The 26,434-nt window shown below is 34.5% G+C and overlaps 1 protein-coding gene across 1 annotated transcript; it reads right to left on the bottom strand.

The window, feature by feature from the left end:
- Nucleotides 1–794: 794 nt before the first annotated feature.
- On the bottom strand, nucleotides 795–3,548 carry LOC142634870 (uncharacterized). Its single transcript, XM_075809119.1, has 2 exons — nucleotides 3,134–3,548; nucleotides 795–799 (listed from the first exon to the last, which is right to left on the bottom strand). The coding sequence occupies exons 1-2, from the start codon at nucleotides 3,546–3,548 to the stop codon at nucleotides 795–797; spliced, it is 420 nt and encodes a 139-aa protein (XP_075665234.1).
- Nucleotides 3,549–26,434: the final 22,886 nt, after the last annotated feature.

Genomic DNA, 26,434 nt, shown 5'->3' with positions numbered 1-26,434 from the left:
ACTGATTTAACTAGATTAGATTGATTATGATATGCACCACTACTGTATCTTATTTTGTAGTAATAATTGTTGAGCCCAAAGGCTTTTTCTCTTCCACGAGGGGCATCTGGACAGGGTGATCTACTGTCTTCAAATATACTTGTTGTTTGCAAAGAGAGAGAGAGAGAGAGAGAGAGAGAGAGAGAGAGCCTACAACACTCTTAAGATTGTAGCTAAGAATGAGAATGAGCTAAGAGGAATAACAACAAGAAAAGGGAACCTTGTTTAACCTTCTTTTTTAGCTTAGATTATAACCTCTTATTTTATGAGGCTAATATTAGAAATTACAGCAAACTTGGCAAGATGCCATACATACATAAAGAGACCTTGGGTCAATAGCTTAATCGGGAGAAAACTACAATTTTCTGCTATTGTGGGTGTGTTCTCCAAACACTTTAACTATTATTTATTTTCTCTCCATTAGGAATTTATGAGTAAAATAGTTGTTGAAAATTATGAGAAAAATAGTCGTTGGGTAATAATGGATAAAATAACCATTGGGCTTTTATGGGTTATTAGTTACCAATAAGTATATGTTATTATTGTTATGAGTAGCCTATCTAATACCCATCACTACGCCCTTTCCTATAACTCTTTTGACTACTCTATATTTATAAATATAGTTTCTATTCTTTTTCTCTCCACATATTTTTCTACAATATATATTTGTTCTAAGGAAAGACAATAGAGGGTTGTTCTTGAAAATTTGTGAGTAGAAGTGTAACGCTCCAAAATCATAAGTAATGAAAGTCTATTTAATCTGAAAAAAAAATCCATAAAAATATTAAATAAAAGAAACCAGCAACCTAAAATCTCATCAATATGTGTCAAAGCTCTAATCCACCAAAAATAAAACATCCTCAAAAGAATTCACCAATAAAATGTTTAATACCATAAAAATTATGATAAATTTCAGTCTCACAAAATAATTCGTAATTGTTCACTTCCAGGAATCTCTACTCCAATAATCCCTCTAATGCATCTATAAGGGAAAATAAAGGGGGGGAGGGGTGAGATAACTCAATAAGTGGAATTCACTAACATTGGGACATGGGAACAACCTTTCAAAAAAATAATTCTTACAACAAATTCATAACTTGTACCTCATCAATATTTTATCATCAAATATTTCGTATAAAAAAATATCTTTATATAGTGAGCCATTATAATATATATATATATATATATATATATATATATATATCAATACCATCACATACACAATTTCCTAGGCTTTGCTCGTGATCAACGTTTACGCCCTCTTGATAGGGTTGTGTTGTCCCCTTTTCTGGGACTAGAACCTCCTTTTCATCCCCTTTCTTAAGGTTGGCTCCTTTGGAATCTAAAGGTGCACTTCCTTGCTAAGGAGCTTCCTTTTTGGATCCTCAATAGTATACTCCCTTGCTAAGGAGCTATCAAATGTGCACTGTCCCCTTTTCTAGGACCATCCCTCACTAAGGACTAGCTACAATATGATTGTCTCTTGTTAAGGACTAATACAATATTAAACTTTTAATCACGACTTGCCATCGGTTTTCAAAACATATTTAAGATGCTCGCATAAATAATCCATTCAAGATGCTCACAAATATAATCCATTCATAATTCTCAAAAATATAAGTATATATTCACACATACAAATTTAAATAAATTTAGGTTGTCCCACAAGTTTTTCATAAAACAAATAATTAATGTGCACATCAAGCAATTATAAAATATTCATATATATATATATATATATATATATATATATATATATAGTTTAATAATCAACACTGTTTGGGAAAACTCCCAAAATTAGTAAACATCACTTACCTCTTAGTTTCAAAAATAAAAGGAATCAATCACCCTTGAGTCACAATGAATCAGTAGAATTAGAACCAAGCAACACCAAAAATAGGTCCATCAATACACGAATTTCCCACTAAAATTTGTTTTCATACTTAGACAACACTGATATTTCCAAAGTTTTGCATTTATTTGCGTAACTCTCCAGTTCACTTTCAGCTTCAATCTAATTGTTCGATTTCACATATTTTTACTATCTATTAATAAGCATGATTGACTGCAACTCTATAAAACTCTAACATTTCACTATAGGTCTAGCCATCAGATATTCTACAATTCCTTAAGCCACATGATATATAAACCTATCTGATCAACCTAATAGTTAAATCTATTAATCTGAGAAGCCACATATTATACTTCTGACAAATCAATCCTGAAGCCTATGAAGGACCATACGGCCATATATATATATATATATATATATATATATATATATATATATATATATATATATATATATATATAATTCCTATTATAACATTGTAATCGTCATGGTCTGCTAGAGAAGCCAAACTCCTTTTAGAATCTTTAAATCTTCATAGCAAAATTATTATTATATATATTCAATCAAATATAGGAAGCCACGTACTAGCTTAGTATCAATCTAGTTGTCTATTGTCCCTTTAATGCCGCTGCACTAGTTTTAGACAATAATAAAAGGGTGATGGTTGATTTGGTCAACAATGGAGGCTGCACCTTTTTCCCTTTAACATGGTGACAACGTCCAAGTCTACCACTCTATTTGATTCACTTTCAAAGTCTCTTGACATATTGACCATCCTTATCTAATATAATACAATTATAAGAGCCCTTTTCTATTAGTATAAAGATAGTCTAGGTTCGTAACAATTTCTAACTATGACTATTCGAACTTCTTAAATTTAAAGCAAGACAACGATACCTGAAATTCTGATGCACAGCCGTAGAGGAGAAAAAAAAAAAAACTCAATTGTGTGTTGCGGCTAAAACAAAAAAAGAACTTTCTTATGTGCATACACATGTAACTTAAAAGGGTAAAAGGCTAGGGTTGTCAAGGCCCAAATTTTTACTTATGCCACCTTACTTGGGCTTCATATCCCGTAGCATATATCTCATTTTTAATATCTTAGGCCCAAATCAATTTAATCCATTTAATTGTAGGCCTCCTTTATAATTTACGTGTAATAATTAAATTGGTATTAAAATTATGGGGTGTTACATCCTTCCCCCCTTAAAAAAAAAAATTCGTCCTCGAAATCGTACATACCTTCGTTAACGAACAACTCTAGATAATTTGATTTCATCTCATCTTCTCGCTCCCAAGATGCCTCCTCCACTGTGTGATTCTTCCAAATGACCTTAACCAATGATATGGTCTTGGTGCGTAGCAATTGATCCTTGCGGTCAAGAATTTGGATTAGAACTTCCTCACAAGTCAAGTTGTCTTTGATCTTGAGTGGCTCATAGTTCAAAACATGTGAAGGATTTGAAATGTACTTCCTCAACATGGAAATATGAAACACATTATGCACTCCTACAAGTGTAGGCAGTAAGGCCAACTCATAGGCAACTTTACCAATGCGTTTTAGGATCTCAAATGGACCAACAAATCTGGGACTCAACTTCCCTTTCTTCCCAAATCTCATCACACCCTTCATTGGGGAGACTTTCAAAAATACCATATCTCCAACTTCAAATTCCACTCCCCTTCTCGAGCTGTCATAATAACTCTTCTATCGACTTTGTGTTGTTTACAATCTTTTACGAATCAAATTAATCTTCTCAGATGTCATTTGAATGATTTTTTATCCCAACAATTTTCTCTCACCAACCTCTTCCCAACACAATGGGGACCTGCATTTTCTACCATACAAAGCCTCAAAGGGAGCCATCTCAATGCTAGAGTGATAGCTATTATTATAGGAAAATTCCACTAAAGACAAGTATTTTTCCCAACTTCGTTTGAAATCCAATACACAAGCCCTTAACATATACTCCAAAGTACGAATAGTGCTTTCTGTTAGTCCATCTATTTGCGGGTGGAAGGCTGTACTAAAGCTAAGATTAGTACCCAAAGCTTTATGTAGGCTTTCCCAAAACTTTGAGGTGAATCTTGGGTCTCGATAAAACACAATTGATGCTGGAACTCCATGAAGACTCACAATCTCATCAATATATATCTGTGTTAGTTGATCAAGTGAGTAAGTCATCTTAACCGGAATAAAATGTGTTGTTTTTGTCATCCAATCCACAATGACCCAAATGGCCTCATGTCCCTAAGGAGATCTTGGCAAACCAGTCACAAAATCCATACATATATGCTCCCACTTCCATTCGGGAATGGGGAGTGATTGCAGCAATCCTGAAGGCTTCTGGTGTAGTTTCTTAATTTGTTAACAAGTCAAGCATTGCTCCACAAACTGAGCTATCTCTCCCTTCATGTTATTCTACCAATAAGTTTCTCAAATGTCACGATACATTTTAGTGCTACCAGGATGCATTGAGTATGGGGTACGATGGGCTTCTTCCATAATCTCCTTCTTTAATGCAAAATCATTTGGCACACAAAGTCTATTTCCAAATCTCAAAACACCATCATTAGAAACATTAAATTCTGGTCTCTTCCCTTCTTGTACTTCTCCTATGATCTTTACAATTTGTGCATCATCAACCTATGAACTCTTAATCTTCTCAATCAGAGTCGATTGTATTGTTAAACTAGCCATAAAGACCTGGGAATCACCCATGACAATTTCAATTCCCAACCTCTCCAAGTCATTAATAATCTCCTTTTGAGTAGTTAACAAGGCAACTGAGAAACTAGAAGACTTCCGACTAAGTGCATCAACTACCACATTAGCCTTGCCTGGATGGTAAGTGATCGAGCAATCATAATCTTTAATCAACTCAACTCAAGCCACCTTCGTTGTCTCATATTCAATTCTTTCTGAGTAAATGATAGGCCAAAAACGTATTGACCCTTTGTGATGGATTAAGTTGATTAATTAGCCAAGTTTAATTAATTAATCAATTTAACATGCAAACATATGGTAGCACAAACAAATCACCAATAAATTAAAGTGCAACGGAAAATAAATTGACATGATGATTTCTTTACGAATGGGGAAAACCTCCAAGGCAAAAAACCCCACCGGGTGATTTTAAGGTCACCACTCCCTAGAATCCACTATTATCACAACAAGCGGTTACAAGTATAGGAATCCTAGTACCTTATACCAACCTACAGTTGAACGTTTCCCCAATACCCAATTGGACTTGTTCTGTACTGACAATTTCTCATTTTCAATGCATGACTCCTAGTACGTGACTAACCAATTGCGCAGATCCTAATACGCAACTTCAATCACCAACTTGAGAAAGATGTTGGTTGAAAAATTCTTCAGTTCATCCTCACAGTGAAGAACAAGAAGATGCTTCGTTACAAAACCCTATGATGCAAAGACACAACAGCTTCTTAACAAAGAGATGAACTAGGGCAAACTTTTGTCTTTGGTCACAGATTGCTTGAACAAACTTTGCTTAATGCTTGTGCAACTTGTGCTTACTTTGACGACCCTTAAAATAATCTTTTTATATGTCTAGGGTTATGAGAAAAGAAGGCCCAAAGACATATCCACGGATTGGAATCAAAATAGCACTGAAAATCTGTTTTCCATAAATCTCGACAACTAGAGGTGTCGAGGTGCTGTCAAGCAGCTATCGAGCCACGGTGCTGGAACAACTTCTTAAAGCTCGATAGATGCAGCTGTCAAGCTTTAATGATAAGCACTTCTCTGCTTGTTTCTTGAACAGACTTGTATGGCTTTAACACTTAATCTTGAAATCTTATTTCTTGAAGTATTAAAAACATCCTAGATCTACCCAATTACAAGTAAAATGCATTTTGTCAAAAGATTAGCCAATTACATAAAAGAATGACATATGTTCATATCAAGTGAACCATATATGTCCTAACAATCTCCCCCTTTGGCAATCCGTGACAAAATCACAACAAACAAATGAACATATGAGAAAAGTCATAAATCACTCTACTCATACTCACTTATTGAATACAATAAAATCTATCCTAACATAAACTCTTGAAAAACTTTGCAAGAAGAGAGTTCATGACAAGTAGACTTTGACAACCTGTATTTCTAAAACACTTAAACAAAACTCATCAAGGCATCTTAGTGTGAAACAGAAAAAAAAGATTGCATACAAATACAAGAATCATGTGTATAAAGAGAGAAAAGAAACAAAACATGTAGAGATAGGTGAATCAAACATACATCATCATATATATACCACTTGATAAACATCATGTATGTAAAAATGGTCACAAGACCTAGGTACATGAACAATGTATCTCTAACAAGAAAGAAAAGAAAAGATACATGTAATCCTTACTACATCTCTAAAAAAGAAACAAACTTTCCCCCTAACAAAAATCTCCTATGTCATAACTCTCCCTCTAAGAATGACTACTCTCATATCCAAAACTACTCCCCTTTTTTGTCACGAGTGACAAAGGGTAAGAGTATCAAGTAGACATCGAGTGGGAACAAGAAGAGCTAGCATCTCCATCCTCATCATCATCATCGCCGGAACCATCATCAGGTGTCTCAGATGCCTCGGGAGGAGGAGAGGGAGACTCCACAAAGCCACCAAGGCGAGCCTGCCATCTAGCAATATGGCCAACACGGGTGTTCACCTGATACAACTCCATAGAAAGTGTATCAAGGCGAGCATCCATAAGCTGAAGTTGCGCCATAATCACATCCAAAGTCACACCTCCCGCTAAAGTAGAGGGAGCAGAGGTAGAAGGAGCCGAAGGAGTGGGAGGAGCTGTCGAACCGGACCGCCTCGAATGAAACTGCGCCTCGCTCCGTTTAACGGTAGCGTAGTCAACGGCACACATAAAAGAAAAGTGGTCAAAGGAGGGAAAAGGAACAGAGAAATGGCGTAAGATTCGCGTGATAGCAGAATGAAAGATGAGCTTATCACGGGTAGCCGTATCCCTATAAACATCTATGATAGAAATGATAGAATGTGAAGGAAAATCTATAGAAAGATCCTTAAGAAGGGACAACAAAAACCAAGAACAAGACTCTGTGATAGAGTTGTAGTGAGAGAGAGGATACAAGACAATAGTCATCACCATGTTCAAGAATCTAGGACCTTTAGCAAAAGGTCGACATGATGTGAACTGACGCTTACCCCAATCAGCTGGGCGCTCACAGAAAGCAGAGATCATCTCGTCTTTGGACACAGTCCGTAGATACTCACAATCGGGGTAGTCAGGACGTGCAACCCTCGGAACATGAAGCACATCGGATACCAACTCCGGTGTGATTACTATGTGCGTACCTCGAACACGAGTATGAAAGAGAGGTACTGAAGTATCAGTTCCATGCATGTTGGAGTAGAACTCCTGAATTAGCATGGAAGGACATGTGACTGGAACATTACACAATTGCTCCTATTCCCATTTGTGAATGAAATTGGGAAGGTCAGTGTCGGTGAAGTCCGACAAAACAACTTGGCATTCCGAATGAACACCTCGTTTAGAGAAGTTCTCCGAGAAGTCGTTTTGGGCTTTCTCATCACGGAACCGAACAGAGGAGGGAGTAGGATCAGAAGATGAAGAGGCCCTAGAACATAGAGGGTTTTAGGACGGAGCAGACTTACGTTTTGGTGCCATTGACGCACTAATGTAAACTAGAGAGAGAGGGGGAAGAAAGAAACACTCAGAAAAGTTCCAACACAGTTCAAATATAACAAGTATATTAAAAGGAAAGAACGTATGCATGAAAAATGCATGAATATGTGACATGCCATATAAAAGACATCATGGGCTTCACCTAATCCAATCTTACTAGCACACAATCAAATTGCACACATCTAAATGCATGATAATACAGTTATTATGCTTATGAGATGCAATATATGAGATTTGAAACTCATCTAGGCAAAAACCCATCCCAAATTTTCACAAAACTCAACACTTTTGAAAAACCCCAAAAATTTTCCAAAACTCAAAAACCAAGGTTTCAAAACATGAAATGCATGTAGAATGAAAGATAAGAAGCTTACCAAGGGAAGAAAAACTTGGAAAAAGCTTGAAGAAACCTTGAGGAGAGAATTTGAGTTAGAGAAAGTGAAAAAGGAAGGTGAGGAGACAAAGCTATCGAGAGAGAGATCGAGAGAAATGAAGTCCAGATTGCACAGAACCTATTTATAGAACCTCAGTAAATCTTAACAGATAAAGGTGTCGAGCTAGGTGTCGAGGTAAATGTCGAGAATACATGCGTCAACAGATGCAGCTGTCGAGGAGGTGTCAGGGAACACAATATTGACACACAACAGAAGCTCAATCGATCCACAAGGTGTCGATAAGCTGTCGAGAGGTTAAGAGGTTTCTCGATCGATCCAGAAGCAATCGAGAAGCTATCAAGGGGTCAGGAGGTTTCTCGATCGATCCACTAGCTATCGAAAGGTGTCGAGATTGTGATAAGATGCAACTAAAGAACTCGACAGATAAGCCAGGTATCGAGAGGTGTCGAGAAGGTGTCGAGAAGGTGTCGAGATGGCTTAAAAATAGCTTTTCAAGAAGAGAAAAACACAATATGAATGCAATCAATAATGCAACACAGCTAAAGATCTAACCAATATTTTAAACTCTCAAAATCATCTCTAAAACAACAAAGAGTTAAGCATATAGCTCCAAAAATACACACACACACACACACTAAACAAGTCTAACCAATTTTATATTTCAAAAATAAGTTAAAACAATTTAGTGAGCATACATTAACACATGTTAACCCTGTGATGGCCAAATCATATTGTACCTGCACATGTATCAAGAGTAGTAAAGAATATTGCGTGTTATGTGTGAAAAACATTGCAAGATTACATAAGTGTCTTAATGTTATGATAATTTGAGATATGAGAAAATCACTTTAACTCACACACAATCATAACTGTTTGATGGGGACTATCACCTTTAAGGTACATCCTATAACTCCCACATCTCCTAGAAAACACGCTTGCAATCATATTTAAAACATTTTGTTCCTTTTGCTTTTATTTCTTTACATATTTTCTTTTTATTAAGCAAATCATGCATGGGTATACAAAGGAGAGAAAAGAAATACCCAATTATGTTAAGCTTTTTTGACATTGCACTTTTGCTATGCCAAAGCATACAGATGTCATATCATCATTGGCGGGTAACAGTGATGAGATGGTTATTTATGCCTTTCTCTTAGGATTTTCTAGTCCTTCCCGTCAAAAAGAGTGATATAAGTGTTAAGTACAAGAGATCACTTAACCTTACTCATCACAAACAAAGAGCCACAAAGCTCACTTGCTTAGTTGTGCATAGAATGCTCATCTAAGCTACAAGTGATACAAGGTTTAGAAAACTCTGTTTCAATGGCCATTTTAAGGTTCACAAGAACCGATGTACACAAACACACACTATTTTTGTATTTTTCAATTTTTCTCAATTTTATTTTGAAAACAAAACAAAATAAAAACTAAACAGCCAAACAAAAACAGACAAACAATCATGAAAGAATGAAAGAAGGATGCATATGCAAGAAAGCATAATAGAAAAATGCAGATGCATGAAAGCATGATTCCAAAAACAGATAAGAAATCAAGCAAAGAGAGTCCTACATTAGATAGAAAAAATTAAAGCAGAGGACAAACAGAAAAGACAATTAAGTCTTAGGCTCCTTTCTCACCCACACAGCATGAGTCTTTGGCTGTGGAGATGAAAATGCATGTGTCCTAGTATGACTATTAAATGACATAGAAGAATTAGAATTCTCCTGAAATTGAGTTAAAAAGCTTAAAACTTTTAATAACTCACCAAGAATAGGTACAGAGCCTTTAGACAAAGGATGAGACCTATTGGACACAGGCTTATGGGGAAACAACTTGAAACAACTTGAAACAATTTGGACGAGTGTGTCCAGAAACACCACAATGGTGACAAACATGAGCAGTTTTAGAGCTACTCGGCTTCCTAGAAGGAGGTCTCACCTTAGAGGTTGACAGAGACCTCAACTTAGGACAATTTGGCCTAATATGACCAACAACATGACAATGATAACAAGTGGGGACAAATTCGGAATTTTTATTCAACCTAGGAGGAGTTTTAGACATAGGTTTAAAAACTTCAGCGTTAACATCAGATTGTTTACCTTTGTCTATCCTAGCAATATTAACCTTCAACTCTTCATTATTACTTTTAAGTGGGGGAATATAAAAATCCTTTTCTTTTGAGTTAGGCTCAGCAACAAGTTTGACACTAGTTAATTTTTCAACTTCAGTTTTAAATTCAACTAGTTGCTCTTCCAAATTTTTAATTTTGTCCACCTGAGATGAAATTTGATTTTTAAAATTCTCATTCAAATTATTGGCTTCAATTTTGCAATCAAATCATCTTTTTCAAGCTTGACCTTTTTAAATTTAGCTTTCAATTTTGTAGAACATTCAAGAGATTTCATACAAAAATTATAAATCTTACAATAGGTATCTTAAATATCATTATCATCATTCGACACAAGATCATGCAAATCAAACAATCAAGAGTTTCCATGACAATAGGGGTTAATGGATCACACAGCAAAGATTAAACCCTAATCAGAGTGTGCCTGCTCTGATACCACTTAACAGGCCAAAAACATATTGGCCCCTTGTGATGGATTAAGTTGATTAATTAACCAAGTTAAATTAATTAATCAATTTAACATGCAAACGCATGGTATCACAAAAAAATCACCAATAAACTAAAGTGCAGCGGAAAATAAATTGACACGGTGATTTCTTTATGGATGGAGAAAACCTCCAAGGCAAAAAACCCCACCAGGTGATTTTAAGGTCACCACTCTCGAGAATCCACTATTATCAGAATAAGCGGTTACAAGTAAAGGAATCTCAGTATCTTATACCAACCTACAGTTGAACCCTTACCCTAATACCCAATTGGACTTGTTTTGTAGTGACAATCTCTCATTTTCAATGCACAGCTCCCAGTACGTGACTAACCAATTGCGCAGATCCCAGTACGCAACTTCAATCACCAACTTGAGAAAGATGTTGGCTGCAAAGTTCTTTAGTTCATCCTCACAATGAAGAATAAGAAGATGCTTGGTTACAAAACCCTATGGTGCAAAGACACAACAGCTTCTTCACAAAGAGATGAACTAGGGCAAACTTTTGTCTTTGGTCACAAATTGCTTGAACAGACTTTGCTCAATGCTTGTGCAACTTGTGCTTACTTTGACGACCCTTAAAATAATCGTTTTATATGTCTAGGGTTATGAGAAAAGAAGGCCCAAAAATATATCCACTGATTGGAATCAAAATAGCACTGAAAATCTGTTTTCCTTAAATCTCAACAGCTAAAGGTGTTGAGGTGCTGTCGAGCCACGGGACTGGAACAACTTCATAAAGCTCGATAGATGCAGCTATTGAGCCAGCTGTCAAGCTTTAGTGATAAGCACTTCTCAGCTTGTTTCTTGGACAGACTTGCATGGCTTTAACACTTGATCTTGAAACCCTGTTTCTTGAAGTATTAAAAACATCCTAAATCTACCCAATTACAAGTAAAGTACATTTTTTTAAAGGATTAGCCAATTACATAAAAGAATGACATATGTTCATATCAAGTGAACCACATATGTCCTAACAGTAAAGAAGTACTTCAAGCTCTTATGATCTGTATAAATTTCACACCTATCACCATACAAATAGTGTCTCCAAATTTTCAATGCAAACAATACTGCAGCTAGCTCCAAATCATGAATGGGATAATTTTGTTTATAACTCTTTAATTGGCGAGAAGCATAAGCTATGACTTTACCATGCTGCATCAACACACAACCAAGACCTTTTCTTGAAGCATTACTATAAATGACAAAGCCTCCCAAGTTAGTAGGGATGGTTAGTACTGGTGCAGTGACCAACCTTTGTTTAAGTTTTTGAAAACTCTTTTCACTTTCTTCTGTCCACACAAACTTGGCATTCTTACAAGTTAGTTGAGTCAATGAGGCTGCAATACAGGAAAATCCTTCCATAAACCTCCTATAATAGCCAGCAAGGCCCAAAAAGCTCCTAATCTCACTCACATTCGTCGATCTTGCCCAATTAACCACAGCTTCAACCTTACTAGGGTCTACAGAAATCTCTGCCTCAGATATCACATGCCCTAGGAACACCACTTGATCAAGCCAAAATTCACACTTCTTAAACTTTGCATATAGCTTCTTCTCCCTCAAAATTTGAAAAACATTTCTCAAGTGCTTTTCATGTTCTTCCATGCTTTTGGAGAAGATTAGAATGTCATCAATAAAGACAATAACAAAGCAGCCTAAGTACTCATGAAACACCCTATTCATCAAGTCCATAAATGCAGCAGGAGCATTGGTCAAACCAAAAGGCATTACCAAGAATTCATAGTGCCCATACCTCGTCCTGGAAGCTGTCTTGGTTATGTCTTCACTCTTGATTTTCAACTGGTGATACCCAGAAAGAAGGTCAATCTTAGAGAAGACTTGTGCCCCTTGCAATTGATCAAATAGGTCATCAATACGAGGGAGAGGGTATTTGTTTCTCACAGTAACCTGGTTTAACTCATGGTAGTCAATACACAACCTCATAGTCCCATCCTTCTTTTTCACAAATAAAACTAGTGCACCTTAAGGAGATGCACTTGGTCTGATGAACCCCTTGTCTAGAAGTTCTTGTAACTGTTCCTTGAGTTCCTTAAGTTTAGTGGGGGCCATCTGATATGGTGCTTTCGATATAGGAGAAGTTCCAGGGAGCAAATCAATGGAGAATTCAATCTCCCTATCTATAGGTATCCTTGGTAGTTCTTTAGGAAAGACATCAAGAAACTCCCTCACAACAGGAATATCATCCAACTTCAATACCTCTTTCCTAGTTTCCACCACATGAGCTAGGTACCGTTGGCATCCTTTTCGTAATAGACGCTTAGCTCAAAGGGCTGATATCACCCTAGGTAAAGCATGCATCCTAGAGCCCTTAAATCAAAATTTGTGTTCTCCTAGAGGCTAAAACACCACCTCCTTTCCAAAACAATCTACACTAGCATCATAAGCTGCCAACCAGTCCATCCCCAAAATTATGTCATAGTCATACACATCCATCAAAATCAAGTTTGCTAACATTTCCTTATCCTCAATTTGAATGACACAAGACTTAAGCATAGAATTACACACCAAAGAATCACCCATAGGTGTGGCCACAAACAAGTCATAATCCATAAGTCCAGGTTTCTTATCACATAGCTTAGCATATCGAGTGGAGATAAAAGAGTGTGTAGATCCAAAATCAAATAGAATTTTAGCAAAGTTTGAGAATAATGGGAGGATACCTGTAACCATAGTATCTGAAGCTTGAACATCTTGTGGTGTGAGTGCAAACACTCTCCCTTGTGCCTTCCTCCTTTGATCATCCTTTCTAGGTTATGCCATTGAGTTTTGTTGAGGAGATGTACAGCTTCTAGCTAAATGTCCTGTCTTCCCACAATTTTAGCAAGCCTTTCCTTCAAAGAAACATGGCTTATCTCCATGAAACCTTCCACAAGTAGGGCAAGCATTCAAATTTCTACCTTGAGCATTCTGGGGTTGATTCTTATTTTCTGGCTTATTTGATGATGAATTACTCCCAGACCTCCCAAGTGATCCTTTCTTGTTCCAATGACCTTGAGCATTGCCTTGTCGAAAGCCTGTCTGTCCAATGTTTCTAGGTGGGTTCTCATTCCTAACATTGTTCTTGAAATCTTCCTCCAGTCTCATAGCTCTCTTAACACCTGATGCAATCAAGTGGTGTCGAAGTCTCTCAATCAACCCCTTTTGAAATCTGCTTGCTTTCTTCGCCTCAGTAAAGATTAAGTGGGGTCCAAAGTGAAATAACTCAATGAATTTTGCTGCATACTGCTCAATAGTCATACTTCCTTGCACCAAATCAACAAATTCCCTCTCTTTTCGTTCCCAAATCACCTCAGGAAGTAGTTATCATAAAAAACCCCTTTAAATTTCTCCCAAGTGATGAGATTTCTCTCAGTGTCCATTCCCTCCAAAATGGCTTTAGTGGATCTCCACCAACACTCAACTTCTCCAATCAACTTGAAAGTTGCAAACCGCACCTTCTGGGAGTTAGTGCAATCTAAAGCTTCTAACAACTTCTCCATCTGCAAGAACCAGTTCTCAGCTTCCATGGGATTTGGCTTTCCATCAAAAGAAGGGGGATTCTGCTTCATAAAAGTCTTAAAAGAGCAACCAGCCCTTGCCTCTACTCTACTTGCGCCTCTACTAGCAACCTGGGTCAACCTATCCAACAGTCAAGCAGCAACTTCATCCAAAGGATCAATGCGTGTCACCCTAGGACATTCATTATCTCTCACGTTTTGAGTGACTTCAACCTCAGTATCAACCCTTGCTTTGGTTGGCCTTTGCAAATTAACAATAGGTTCCTCGCTATTGGAATTAGCTACTCTCTTCTTTTTGGGTGGCATGATACCTAGTTAACAAAGAAGTCAAGAAATATAGATGGTGCAACAATTATTACTACTAAACATAAGAAGTAACGTTGCCAAGATTATTTAAAATATCTCATCAGACATAACCTAGATACCAAATGCTTTGACAAAAATCAAGATCATAACCTAGTTTTCAAGTGTCTACGAAATCATATCCTAAGCTCTGATACCACAATTGTAACGCCCCAAAATCATAAACATTAAAAGTCTATTTAATCTAGAAAAAAAAATCGATAAGAATATTAAATAAAAGAAACCAGCAACCTAAAATCTCATCAATATGTGACAAAGCTCTAATCCACCAAAAATAAAACATCCTCAAAAGAATTCTCCAAAACAATTTTTAATACCACAAAAATAATAATAAAATCTTCAGTCCCAGAAAATAATTCGTAATTGTTGACTTCTAGGAATCTCTACTCCAATAATCCCTCTAATGTATCTATAAGGGGAAATAAAGGGGGAGGGGGGGTGAGATAACTCAATAAGTGAAATTCACTAACATTGGGGCGTGGGAACAACCTTTCAAAAAAATAATTCTTACAACAAGTTCATAACTTGTACCTCATCAATATTTTATCATCAAATATTTCATATAAAAAAATATTTTTATATAGTGAGCCATCAAAATATATATATATATATATATATATATATATATATATATATATATATATATATATATCAATACCATCACATAAACAATTTCCTAGGCTTTGCTCGTGGTTAACGTTTACGCCCCGTTGACAGGGTTGTGCTGTCCCCTTTTCTGGGTCTGGAACCTCCTTTTCATCCCATTTCTTACGGTTGGCTCCTTTGGAACCTAAAGGTGTACTCCCTTGCTAAGGAGCTTCCCTTTTGGATCCTCAATAGTATACTCCCTTGCTAAGGAGCTATCAAATGTGCACTGTCCCCTTTTCTGGGACCGTCCCTTGCTAAGGACTAGCTACAGTATGATTGTCCCTTGTTAAGGATTAATACAATACTAAGCTTTTAATCACGACTTGCCATAGGTTTTCAAAACATATTTAAGATGCCTATATAAATAATCCATTCAAGATGCTCACAAAAATAATCCATTCATAACTCTAAAAAATATAAGGATATATTCACACATACAAATTTAAATAAATTTAGGTTGTCCCACAAGTTTTTTATAAAACGAATAATTAATGTGCACATCAAGCAATTATAAAATATCCATTTATATATATAGTTTAATAATCAACACTGTTTGGGAAAACCCCCAAAATTAGTAAGCACCACTTACCTCTTAGTTGCAAAAATAAAAGGAATCAATCACCCTTGAGTCACACTGAATCAGTAGAATTAGAGCCTAGCAACACCAAAAATAGGTCCATCAATACACGAATTTCCCACTAAAATCTGTTTTCATACTTAGACAATATAATCTTAGACAACACTGATATTTCCAAAGTTTTGCATTTATTTACGTAACTCTCCAGTTCACTTTCAGCTTTAATCTAATTGTTCTGTTTCAAATATTTTTACTATCTATTAATAAGCATGATTGTACTGCAATTCTATAAAACTCTAACATTTCACTATAGGTCTAGCCATCATATATTCTACAATTCCTTAGAAGCCACATGATATATAAACCTATCTGATTAACCTAATAGTTAAATCTATTAATCAGAGAAGCCACATATTATACTTCTGACAAATCAATCCTGAAGCCTGTGGGGGACCATACGGCTATATATATATATATATAATTCCTATTATAACATTGTAATCATCATGGTCGGCTAGAGAAGCCAAACTCCTTTTAGAAGCTTTAAATCTTCATAGCAAAATTATTATTATATATATTCAATCAAATATAGGAAGCCACGTACTAGCTTACTATCAATCTAGTTGTCTATTGTCCCTTTAATGCCGTTGGACTAGTTTTAGACAATAATGAAAGGGTGATGTTTGATTTGGTCAACAATGGAGGTTGCACTCTTTTCCCTTTAACACGGTGACAACGTCCAAGTCTACTACTCTATTTGATTCAATTTCAAAGTCTCCTGGCATATTGACCATCCTTATCTAATACAATACAATTATAAGAGCCCTTTTCTATTAGTATAAAGATAGTCTAGGTTCGTAACAATTTCTAGCTATGACTATTCAAACTTCTTAAATTTAGAGCAAGACAGCCATACCTGAAATTCTGATGCATAGCCGTAGAGGAGAAAAGAAAAAAAAAGCTCAATCGTGTGTTGCGGCTAAAAAAAAAAAAAAAAAAAAGAACTTTCTTATGTGCATACACGTGTAACTTAAAAGGGTAAAAGGCTAGGGTTGTCAAGGCCCTTATTTTTACTTATGCCACCTTACTTCATATCCCGTAGCATATATCTCTTTTTTAATATCTTAGGCCCAAATCAATTTAATCCATTTAATTGTAGGCCTCCTTTATAATTTACTTGTAATAATTAAATTGGTATCAAAATTATGGGGTGTTACAGGAAGTGCGTCCATCATGAAGGTTGACGCAATAGTCTAATCTTGGGAGGTTGTTTAGCCAAGAGAACCAGTCGTATCGAGTTTTACTCCAACTGGCACGAATTAACCTTTAAAGACAATGCTTTCGTAACGTGATTTTATAGCATTGTGAGACTGTTCTAAACTTCTTTTTATTTTATATCATTGCTAATTATTGGGGATATTATTTGTTGTATCAAAATTTGTTTATTCACTAAAATACTTTCAACAATCTTAAAGGTTGACATGCATGCTTCAAAATGGATAAACAAGTTATTGATCATAAAATTTTATAATGTGGTATGATATTATGTTTGTAAAGAAAAAAAATCTAAATAGTTATATTCGTAGATATTACTTATATCTTTTGTGGAGTTTCTTTTGCCATATGTTTAATCTAAACAATTTGGTGGACTAAGAATTTGATAAGAAAAAATAATGATGCCCATCCAAACGTGATTTTGATTCATTGATACATGAATAATATTATGCAACATTGTCTTGAAATGTGGATACTAACTCATTGCATTTGCAATCTGTGTGATAAACTATGTGATACTATATGTTTGTTATATTTTGTGAAATTGTTTTATGTTTATTGAAATTTGAGGAATAAGAGATTGAAGAAAACGTGTGTTTTTAGAAATGTTTTTTGGAATTCATAAAAAAAAATGTTAGTGATAATTTTAGGAGAAATGAGATAAAATTTTTTTTTTTTGGCACAATTCTAAAAGAGAAAAAAAAAATGGTGTAGACTTATGGTGAAGGTATTCCTATTGTTAAGTGGGAAAAATGGTGCCATATGAACTTGACACTCTTATTCTATGATGAAAATACAATGATACCATAATTTAATCAATATTATCTTCCTTGCCAAAATTTTCAAGTAATTATTTATGGTTGTGTGAAAAAGAAATTATTAATGATTAAATATTTTGTATTATACAATTGTGGTACCTTGGTCAAAACTTCGACTTTTGACTCAAAGACCATATTACCCTTTAATCTTATGATGGCTTGATATGATGAGGATTTTGATGTTAGATCAATCATGGAATTTTTCACCCATGTGAAGTGACTATTTTACAATTTTGAGTGTAACGTGGATTAAAATAAATGGTTTTGATTGTTTGCAAAATTGGGTGTCTACATATGCCCTAATGGCAGACTTAGTGAAAGTGAACACCGATGCTACAATAAAATACCACATTTCATGATCAAATCAAACTCATAATCATAGAGATATGATGCAGAATGTGATTGTGTGAGTTCAAACCACTTAAAATGTTGACTCATGGTGAATGATTACCGCTCAAGGGGCTCAGGGTGAACAATTAGCACCCAAGGCATCAATTTGGGGTCAACTATAACCGCTTAAAGAGTTAGTTTGGGTTGAGCAATAATCACTTAAGCCGTTGGTTTGGAATGTCATACTAGGAAATGGTTTAATGTCTTTTCAAAAACCTAGTTTTTAGCATCTAGTTTCATGCTAGAAAAGGATTTTAGGTGTTTGATAACAACCTAGTCTTACAAAAATAAGATCTCATGCTAGGAAATGGTTTTAACATTTTATTTTTAATTTTTTATGCCAACAATTATACGTCTTTGGAATATGTTATGAATGGTATTGTCTGAACAAAAGTTGATGTATTTAGTTATGGAGAACTACTCTTAGACATTTTGAGAGGAAAGAAGAAAACCAATCTCTATCACTCAGATCACCCACTCAATCTTATAGGATATGTAAGTAATCCAAACTAATAAACCTTTGTAAATTGTATATGAAATTTAACCTTGAATCCTTGACAATTAGCATTAATTGCGTCTAACTAGATTTCTATCAAGCATGGAAAATACGGAATGAAGGTAGAGGATTATAGATAATTGACAGAACATTGAATGAAACATATATGCCCTCCAAATGAGGCATTAAGCAGCTTTTGTGTTGGTCTCTTGTGCATACAAGAAAATGCAACAAATAGACTCACCATGTAAGATGTTATTTACTTATTTATATGTTTTTTAACTAAACCATCTAACTACCTGTCCCAAAAAAACCAGTTTTTTTCATAAAAACAATTGCAGAAACTTTTCCACCAATAATGTAACAATTCCAGGGATGGATCCTAGATAAATGCACTATTCATTTCCAAATGTATATATGTTCATTTAGGAATAGACATGGTAGTATTTCCAACTGTAATTAGTCTTCTTTTTGTTCTTGCTTATTAAAAAAAAAAAAATTGATAAAATTTTACAAGTTGTCTTAGAACAGATATAGAGATTGTAAACTATTAGAATTGTCTCAAATTCTTATTTGGACTTGGTACCCATCTGGCTTTTCTTCACATAGAAAGAAAGTTAACTTGATTTTTTTTTTTTTAGGGTTTTCTTTGTGTGAAATCGTCTACTTCCTGTAAAAAAAAAAAATTTAAAAAAAAAAAAAGTAAATTATACTTTGTCAAAGATATTATTGGTCTTTCTTGTCCTCCAAGAAAGAGGATTATAAGGTTTATATATAGACAATAAATAAAGGTATGGATTTCCTTGGCCCAAGGGTCCTCTAATATTGGGTGGAAATAATATTTCTAAACAAAAGTTTTCTTAAAAGTGAAGAAACTCTTAAAAACAAGAGTGTCAGGCCAAGAATGTATTGACCATTTGTGATAAATTAACCAATTAATTAGCCAAGTTGATTGATTAATCAAATTAACATACAAAATGCATGGCAGTAAATATGGAACGGACGGTGATTTGTTTATGAATTGGCAAAACCTACACGGCAAAAACTTCACCGAGTGATTTTAAGGTTACCACTCCCGAGAATCCACTATTATCACAACAAGCAGTTACAAGTAAAGGAATCCTAGTACCTTATACCAACCAACAGTTGAACCCTTACCCCAATACCCAATTGGACTTGTTCTATAGCGACAATATCTCCTTTTAATGCACGGTTCCCAGTACGCGACTAACCAATAGATGCGCGGATACCAATACGCGGCTTACTCCTTTGCACAAATCCCAGTACGTGACTAACTCCACAGCAACCCTTTGATTGTTGTAGTTGTTTTGCATCAACTTCACATAGAAACACCAATAAAATCCTCAATGTTGGTGCAAGAGACATTGCTTGGTTACAGAACCCAAAGGCGTACAAAAAACGCAACAAAAACTCTTTATTCTGTAGGAGGAGGCTAGGATTTCAAAAAGAAAACCTTATGAAGCTCTCAAGGGTTAGGTTTTTCTTTTTCCACCTACTTTAAATAGAAGCTTAATGGGCTCTCCTATTCCAAATAGGTTTACACAAACCTTGGGCTTTCCAAGTCCAATAAGTATTATACAAACCCACAAACCTTGGGTTTTTCTAGTCCTATGAGGATTATACAAACCCATAAACAAATAGCCTTTTAGAGTAAAAATGTTGCGGGCTATAGTCTGAGTCCCGTAAGCTTGATAGATCGAGACATGTGTCGAGCTTTAATGAATCTCGACAGATCGAGCTTTTGTCGAGGAGGTATCGAGACCTGCAAATTGCACTTTTCTTGAACAGTTCTTGAGTAATTTTCATGTCTTCAATTTAATCACTTATAATGATCATCTTGAACCTATTTAGATTTACCAAAATACAAGTAAAGTGCATTTTGTCAAAGGATATGTCAATTACGTAAAAATATGTCTCTAACAAAGAGTTCTTTTAATGAAGAAGAAAAGTCTTAGAAGAAGAGTAGTCTCTTGATAAAGTAGAAGACACCTAGAAGAAGAGTAGTTTGATAGTTCTTTTAAAGTTAAAAGATACCCATGATGAAAGTTATGTAAGAGAGGTCAAGCAATGTAATCCTTATTGAGTACTAGGTTTGATCTCTCTCTCTCTCTCTCTCTCCATGGAGCAAGATAATTTGCCAAATCATGTAAATTATTGTATTTTTAAGGTTTATGATTGTTGATTTATGCATTTACCATTATTAGTTCTTGTTCAAATATGTTAGTGCTATTTGCACAAGTGAAATAAGAAATTCCACCATTGCACAAGAAGCAGTATTAGAGCCCAATGTTTTTACTAGTATAGTTCAAGAAAAAAATATATATTATAAGAGTTTGCAATTGATCGATACAAGTACAAGTGATGAGTTTGGTTTTGCAAATGATGATCATATTACACAAGAAAAAGACTATTTGGATTAAGGTGGAGCTATCACGACAAAGAAGAAAAATTGTTTGATGGGATTGAATCAAGGTGAATATTTGTTGGAAACGTTCTTAAATTTCTATTTGGACTTTTTTACTTATTCAGTTCTTTGGATTGTCTTGGTGTGGAAGAAATGTTGACTTGATTACTTTTCTAGAGTTTGCATTACATAGAAGGAAAGTTTATTCTTTGTTCAAGAAGTAATCGGTCTTTCTTGTCCATCAAAGAGCAAGGATTTGAAGGCTTTTATATAGGTATTATGGTAAAGGGTTTGGTAGTCTTGGCCCAAAGATTCTCCCATATTGGAAGAAGATAATAATTTTCGAAAAAGAGGTTTCTTAAAATAAAAAAAAAATTAATTTTTAAAAAAAAAATCCCTCTTAGAGGAAGGGATATCCTTAGAAGACAAATACCAACTTGGGGAAGTTCACTAGTTCAATTCACTTGCTTTTCTTGAGTTGCTAAGGATTGGCTCATCACTTTAGGTTCTTTGATTTGAAAAGCCACCATATGAGAGAGAGAGAGAGAGAGAGAGAGAATTTTTTTATTTTCTTATTAGAAAAAAATGATAATTATTTTATATACTAACTTTTCTTTCTAGATGATATGGCATATTTAGAGAGTGTTTGGGAAGTAATGAAAGTCATAGCTTATTAGAGTTTTAAGCTTATTTTTGCTACTATTCATTCTCATTGCACTTTTTGGTACTATTTTCATGTGTTTAACTGTACTATTCAGCTAGCTTTTAGCTTTTTTCTACTGTACTCTTGCAACAAAAAATTTTCAATTTCAGCTAAATAAATTGTTCCTAAACGAAACCTTAATTGGACAAGTTATAAAGATTGCAAGCTTTATAAATATAAAGATTCAAATTAAACATTGGGGTCAAAATCTAAATTTTAAATATAAATGAACAAAATCAAAATGACCATAAGCTTGAAAGAGTTTAATTTGTAATTTAAACTTGTGTTTTTTTCCTGACCCAATTGCCCACGACTGAAAGCATTTGAGTATTCCATTTTAATTATAGATGTCTTGCTAGAAGGTTATTAATTTGCCGTCATTTTTTTAGGTAGATAGTAGAGCGATGGTGTGCTTTGAAGTACAAACATCAGATAATAGGTAACACTAAAGATGCTATTATTACTATGAGTTTTAATAAAGTATGTCCTTAGGAAATATTTTAGTAAACCATTTTAAGAAATTTTTTATGGAAAAAAAAAAAAAAAAAAACTATTAACTTTTTTAACAATTTTTTGAATTCTTTATAAAATCTTTTAAAAAATGAATGGATCCTATTACAATTATTATTACTAACTTGCAACCCCATACATATGTATAGATACACTTAAAGATATACAATAAAAAACATAATATAATTTGAGATGGGTTCAAGTTACACCTTTTTAAACCATTAGATTTAAGTAGATTCAACGGTAAAAAAAAAAAACCATAATTAATGCTAATATTCTTATTAGGATCTCATTAATTATCCCTCATTTATTATATTTTATATCTATCTCTAAACCAAAAAAATGTGTTATATTTGACTCTCTCTCTCTCTCTCTCTCTCTCTCTCTCTCTCTCTCTCTCTCTCTCTCTCTCTCTCTCTCTCTCTCTCTCTCTCCTCCACCCTTGTTCCACCTCCATAGATAGATTGCCAGCAGAAGAAGGAACAAAATTGTATTGCTATGACAATTTGACAAATCAAAATAGTTAAGAATCTTTTTTTTTTTTTTTGAGTTCTTTTATGTACTGTATGAATAGTTAATTCCTTGCTAGCCCGGATGTGTGCTAATGTCCGTCTGGTCTAACTCACTGTTGGAAAAAAAAATTGTGATGGTAGGGGATGAGAAAGCTGGCAATGACCATGGATAATTGAATGAAAGCATTGGTATGTAAATTAAAATTGTAATGATATTTCTTTCCCTCCTAAAACAATTCTATCCCCTCCATTCCACATTCCAACCAAAAAGATTACTAAAGAACATTTGGACACAATGATATGGTGCTTTAGTATATATATACTCGTGTAAAAGAATACCTACATCATAAAATTGTTCCATCTGTTCTCTTTTTTCTTTTTCTTTTTCTGGTGAAACTTTTCTATTGATTAATGCAAGTTCTTGCTTTCTGTTTGCATTTACATGTTTTCCTTCTCTATCTCTTTCTCTTCATTTTCCTTCTCATTTTTGTTTTCCTTCTCTTTAGAGTTACGTCTTTTCTAAACCATTGGATTTAAGTAGATCCAACGGTCAAAAAAGACACTCATTAATACTAATATTTTGATTAGTATCTCATTAATTATCCCTTATTTATTGTAGTCCATACCTATCTCTAAACCTAAAAAAACACAAAAAAGTGTACGTCTCTCTCTAATTTTTTTTCCCACCGTTTTTCCAAAAAAAAAAAAAATCCTCCACTGCACGCCTCTCTGTCTCTTTGAGCCTGTTTGTTTAGGCTTATTGAGAGAGCTAAATGCCCGTTTATCAAATCACAAAAATCAAGATATGTTTGGTTGGGCGAAAGTTGTGAGATTGCGTTTTTAAATCAACAGATTTTCGCGTTTCAAGAAATACAATTTCCCATTGCAATTTTGATATTGCACGATTTGTAAATCGTGATACCGCCAATTCTTTTGTTGAAAACCAAAAATAGCCTTCAGTCCTCTCCCTTTACCATTGCGTCTCCAGTCCTCTCCCTTCACCATATATATATATATCCTCAGTCCTCTGCCTCAACGCATCAGTTTCACAAGGATTGGCTCTCTTCTTTGTTCTTGCTCGGCTTCGTTTGTCGTCGTTCTTCATCACAATTCCAGGTAACTATTCTCCATTACCCATCTTTGAATTTATGATATAGATTTGGGCTTTTGACATTTTGGTTTACACTATTTGAACTCAAAATATTAGAATTTAGAGATTTGTTGTTGTTGTTGTTGCTACTGGTAAGAGCTCTCTCTACCTCACAAAGAGCCCTCCATGGTTTTGTTGTTGTACAATGTGAAATATCTGTTAAGTAACTTTGATGCCATGGAATTTCTGCCATAACTTTTCATCCTTTTTGAAATGCATGGGATAATGACCTTGTATTTTGTTTGTCCTTCCTTAATTATGTGGCCGTAGTGATATAAGGTATCAAGATTGTGCTGGTCAAACCATACAATAGCCAAATAAACACAAGAACCAAGAAAAACATATTATTATGCAGAATAGCAGAACAAATCAACTGCTAAAAATTGGGATTAGAACATGATGACGCATGCGATATGTCTCAAGTCATTCTTGGAAAGATTGAATTCGAACTAAGGCTGAACTATTCATACATATTACAAAGACTTGGGAGTAGAACAAGAACTTGATGTGATTTCTGATACTGAAACTGTTTGATTCCTTGTGGCTGTAGAACTTACCTAGGAAACTTACTCCTACTATGCAATTTTCTTATGGGTTTGGTTGTAGAACTTGTTGTATTTGGCTGAACATTAATATTAACAAACTTATGTTTTTTTTAGATGGGTAAGCCATCCCAAAATAGCTCAATGGTCATCAAGAGTAACAACTATCTTTTACGAAGTTTGTGTGGATGAGGTATTTAAGGGTAATCGACCTAATACCCACTTTAGTAAAAAGGGTTGGACAAATATTATAGCAACTTTTGAAAAGAAAACTAGAAAGGAATATCCTAAGGCGAAGTATAAGCATAAATGGGATAGTTTGAAGAAAGATTGGGTACTTTTGGAATAAGTTGAAGGGAAGTGAAACTGGATTGGGATGAGATGCAGCCAAAGGAACAATAGTTGCAACTGATGAGTGGTGGGAGAGGAAACTAATGGTATGTTTTGTATAACCCATTGTACATATTTTGTATTAGTAGAAAAACCACATGTTTTGTATAACCCATTGTTACGAAATGTTTAGAATGAAGCCACATGTGTTCCTTCAATTGTGTAATGTTTTACAACATACATTTAGGCTTTAGCACACAAGGCATATTAGGCTTGAAGAGTCAGTAGGTATATGTTTAATGATACTTGGACAAGGAGTTTGTTATAGGATGGTTCAAGAAAGATTCCAACATTCTAGTGAGACTATACACAGACATTTTCATTGAGTTTTGAAACGCCTTAACATAATGTCAATGGATATCCTCAAACCTTCTGACCCTACATTTAGAGTAGTTCCAAGACATATACAGAAGAATCCATTGTACATGCCACACTTTCAGGTATTCATTTCATACATTCTAAAATTTGTTTCTAATATTTGTTAGGATTATTTCCCAAGTATCTAAAATTTATATTCTATTTTAGGACTACATTGGTGCCCTTGATGGTACACATGTCCAAGTTGTTGTTAGAGATGACAAAAAAGCTTCATATTATAATAGCAAGGGCGTGACATCTTTTATTGTGATGACAGCATGCAATTTTGATTTACTTTTCACATTTGTTATGGCTGGGTGGGAGGGTGCAGCACATGATACACGTATTTTCTTAGATGCTATCCGTCGACAATCTGTCAACTTTCCAAAACCACCACTAGGTATATAAAATTTTTATATATTAAATATGTATGAAGGATATTATTTATGTACATCTTACATAATTTTATTAGAAAACATGATAGGGAAGATGAGGGATTCAATTGGGATGAACATGACTTGGACAGACCAAGAAGCAATAGTAGTGGAGAAGGTTGTAGCAAATAGGCAAACGTTGAAAATATACAAGATGAGGAGATGAAATTTGTTCATGACAAAATAGCTCGATCTATTTGCGGGTTGTAAACAATATTTTTATTATTTCTGTTTTGGTGTTTTGGTTTTTCCTTTTTCGGATAAGAACTTTTTTATTATTATAATGGATTGTCTAGTATTGATATTGTTGGCAATTAACATTTTAATATAATTATTTTCCTAATCATTTTAATATCTTTTTCTTGATGGGTTATCTTTAATATTTTAAATTTGATAAACTTCTCTCCATGAATTTCAACAACGAAAGCATCATTATTGTTGTTATTATTAATGTAATTTTTAAGTTTAATTACATATTTTCAATAATAAAAAAACATTGATCACAGGAAAATGACAATATAACCTTCAAGAAATAGTTAAGTCCTTTTTTGGAATTTACACTCAAAATAGCTATTTTTAAAAGAACTTATCCAAATGCTTAATATGGCTTTAAAAATAGAAAACGCATATTTTCACATTTTTACCAAACACTTATCTGTGGTTTTTAAAATGGAGTTTTCAAAACGCACGTTTTCAAAACGCTAGTTTTTAAAACGCACATTTTGAAA

This window comes from Castanea sativa, chromosome 5 (genome assembly GCF_040712315.1).
Source record: "Castanea sativa cultivar Marrone di Chiusa Pesio chromosome 5, ASM4071231v1".
Lineage (NCBI taxonomy): Eukaryota > Viridiplantae > Streptophyta > Magnoliopsida > Fagales > Fagaceae > Castanea > Castanea sativa.
The sequence above is the reverse complement of the archived record's forward strand: the minus strand, read 5'-3'. Positions and strand labels throughout refer to the sequence as shown.

Bases quoted from the DNA above. Each gene is read 5' to 3' on its own strand.
- LOC142634870 (XM_075809119.1), bottom strand. From the start codon at position 3,548: ATGGTATTTTTGAAAGTCTCCCCAATGAAGGGTGTGATGAGATTTGGG.